The sequence below is a fragment of the Clupea harengus genome, chromosome 19 (assembly GCF_900700415.2).
Source record: "Clupea harengus chromosome 19, Ch_v2.0.2, whole genome shotgun sequence".
NCBI classification, from domain to species: domain Eukaryota; kingdom Metazoa; phylum Chordata; class Actinopteri; order Clupeiformes; family Clupeidae; genus Clupea; species Clupea harengus.
The window spans coordinates 24,270,827-24,272,940 of NC_045170.1; the positions used below are offsets into that span (position 1 = coordinate 24,270,827).

At 40.7% G+C, this 2,114-nt stretch overlaps 1 protein-coding gene across 1 annotated transcript; it reads left to right on the top strand.

The window, feature by feature from the left end:
* Positions 1 to 588: 588 nt before the first annotated feature.
* LOC116225015 (zinc finger protein 2 homolog) lies at positions 589 to 1,266 on the top strand (the record flags this gene model as incomplete). Its single annotated transcript, XM_031586391.1, has 1 exon — positions 589 to 1,266. A coding segment is annotated over one exon (678 nt), but the record flags the coding sequence as incomplete, so codon positions are not given.
* Between the last annotated feature and the right edge of the window lie 848 nt (positions 1,267 to 2,114).

Sequence of the window (2,114 nt, forward strand, 5' to 3'; positions counted from 1 at the left end):
TGCAGACTGTTACATTTAAATCCTTTAAAATGCCTGCCATCCTTTTGTCTCCAGATCTCTTACTCATGTGCCTGAATCTCTGCTTACATTTACAGTGTAGTCTCTAGGTGTTCACATTAGCCTAAGGGACTTCAAAGTGATATACTATTCTAGCAAATAGCCAGTCAATCAAAAATACATTTTTTTTGTGTTGTAGGACTAATCTAACAAATCGAAGAGAGAGGACTTATTTTAAAAATATTTTCTAATGTTATAGGTGACGTTCAAAGGATCCATTCAAGCAAAGGGATTACAGAGGAAAGAAGAAAGAAAGCCATTAGACATCAGCAATCGAACACAAGGAAGAAAAAACATGAATGCTCCCAGTGTTTTAAAACCTTTGCTGCACCTTCCGCTCTTGCAATTCATCAACTAACACACACTGGAGAAAAGCCCCATCAATGTTTTCAGTGTGGAAAGTCCTTTAGTCAAATGGCTCATCTCAAAACACACCAGAGGATCCACACTGGAGAAAAGGCATATCATTGTTCTCAGTGTGGAAAGAGCTTTAGTAAAACAGGTGATCTCAAGACACACCAAAGGATCCACACTGGAGAAAAGCCGTATCAGTGTTCTCAGTGTGGAAAGACTTTTAGCCAAACGTCTTCTCTCAAGACACACCAGAGGATCCACACTGGAGAAAAGGCATATCATTGTTCTCAGTGTGGAAAGAGCTTTAGTACAACAGGTGATCTCAAGACACACCAAAGGATCCACACTGGAGAAAAGCCGTATCAGTGTTCTCAGTGTGGAAAGACTTTTAGCCAAACGTCTTCTCTCAAGACACACCAGAGGATCCACACTGGAGAAAAGCCGTATCAGTGTTCTCAGTGTGGAAAGGTCTTTAGTCAAATGACTAATCTCAAGATTCACCAGAGGATCCACACTGGAGAAAAGCCACATCAGTGTTCTCAGTGTGGAAAGACTTTTAGCCAAACGTCTTCTCTCAAGACACACCAGAGGATCCACACTGGGGAAAATCCATATCGCTGTTCTCAATGTGGAAAGACTTTTAGCCGAATGTCTTATCTCAAGTCACATCAGTGGATCCACACTGGGGAAAAGCCACATCAGTGTTCTCAGTGTGGAAAGACCTTTAGTCAAAAGCGTGATCTCAAGACACACCAGAGGATCCACACCGGAGAAAAGCCATATCAGTGTTCTCAGTGTGGAAAGACTTTTAGCCAAACGTCTTCTCTCAAGACACACCAGAGAATCCACACTGGAGAAAAGCCACATCAGTGTTCTCAGTGTGGAAAGACCTTTAGTCAAAAGCGTGATCTCAAGACACACCAGAGGATCCACACTGGAGAAAAGCCATATCAGTGTTCTCAGTGTGGTAAGTGCTTTAATACCAAAGGCATACTCAAGACACATCAGAAAATACATACAAGAGAATCAAGAGGCCCCATCAGTGCAGTACACAAGAAAAGAGACACACTGCAGTCTAACATATGATCCAATCTGAAAAACAAAACAAAACAAAAAATGAAAATACTCGTTCTTTCCAAAAGCCGACGCCATTATAGCTCAGTGCAATGTTTGTCAGAAGAACCACACAGGAGAGCAGGCTTATTGGACAAGAACCTCACCAAAATACTTGATATATGCAAACTGAAGCATGCACCAACCAACTATGACCAACCTTGACCTGCAAAGAAGAAAAGTTGTTTATTAATGGAAATTAAAGAAGAAGAAATGCATCACCTTTCGATTTACATTTAAAGACATGAATTTTAGTTTGTTAGCTTTAAGTTGTGCTTTACTCAAACAAATTGACAGATTTTTGAGATATGAGAATGTCTCTACCATTGGCTACTATGAGTGTGACTTAGTTACCTAGGAAACATGGAAGCTTTCATCAGTTTCCAACCCCACCTGTCCTCTAATTCCACTTTTCAGTTTACACCCCCAACCCCCTTCTTTGTTCCTTTGTCATTCTAGTTTGGATTCCAAAAAGCTCCTCCAGCTCATTGGTTAGATTTTGAATCCAGGAAGCTAATGGATCAGAGAGAAGATGCATTATATTAACACCACAGAGTGGAGTCAGATTACTGAACTCACATTTGTAAGGT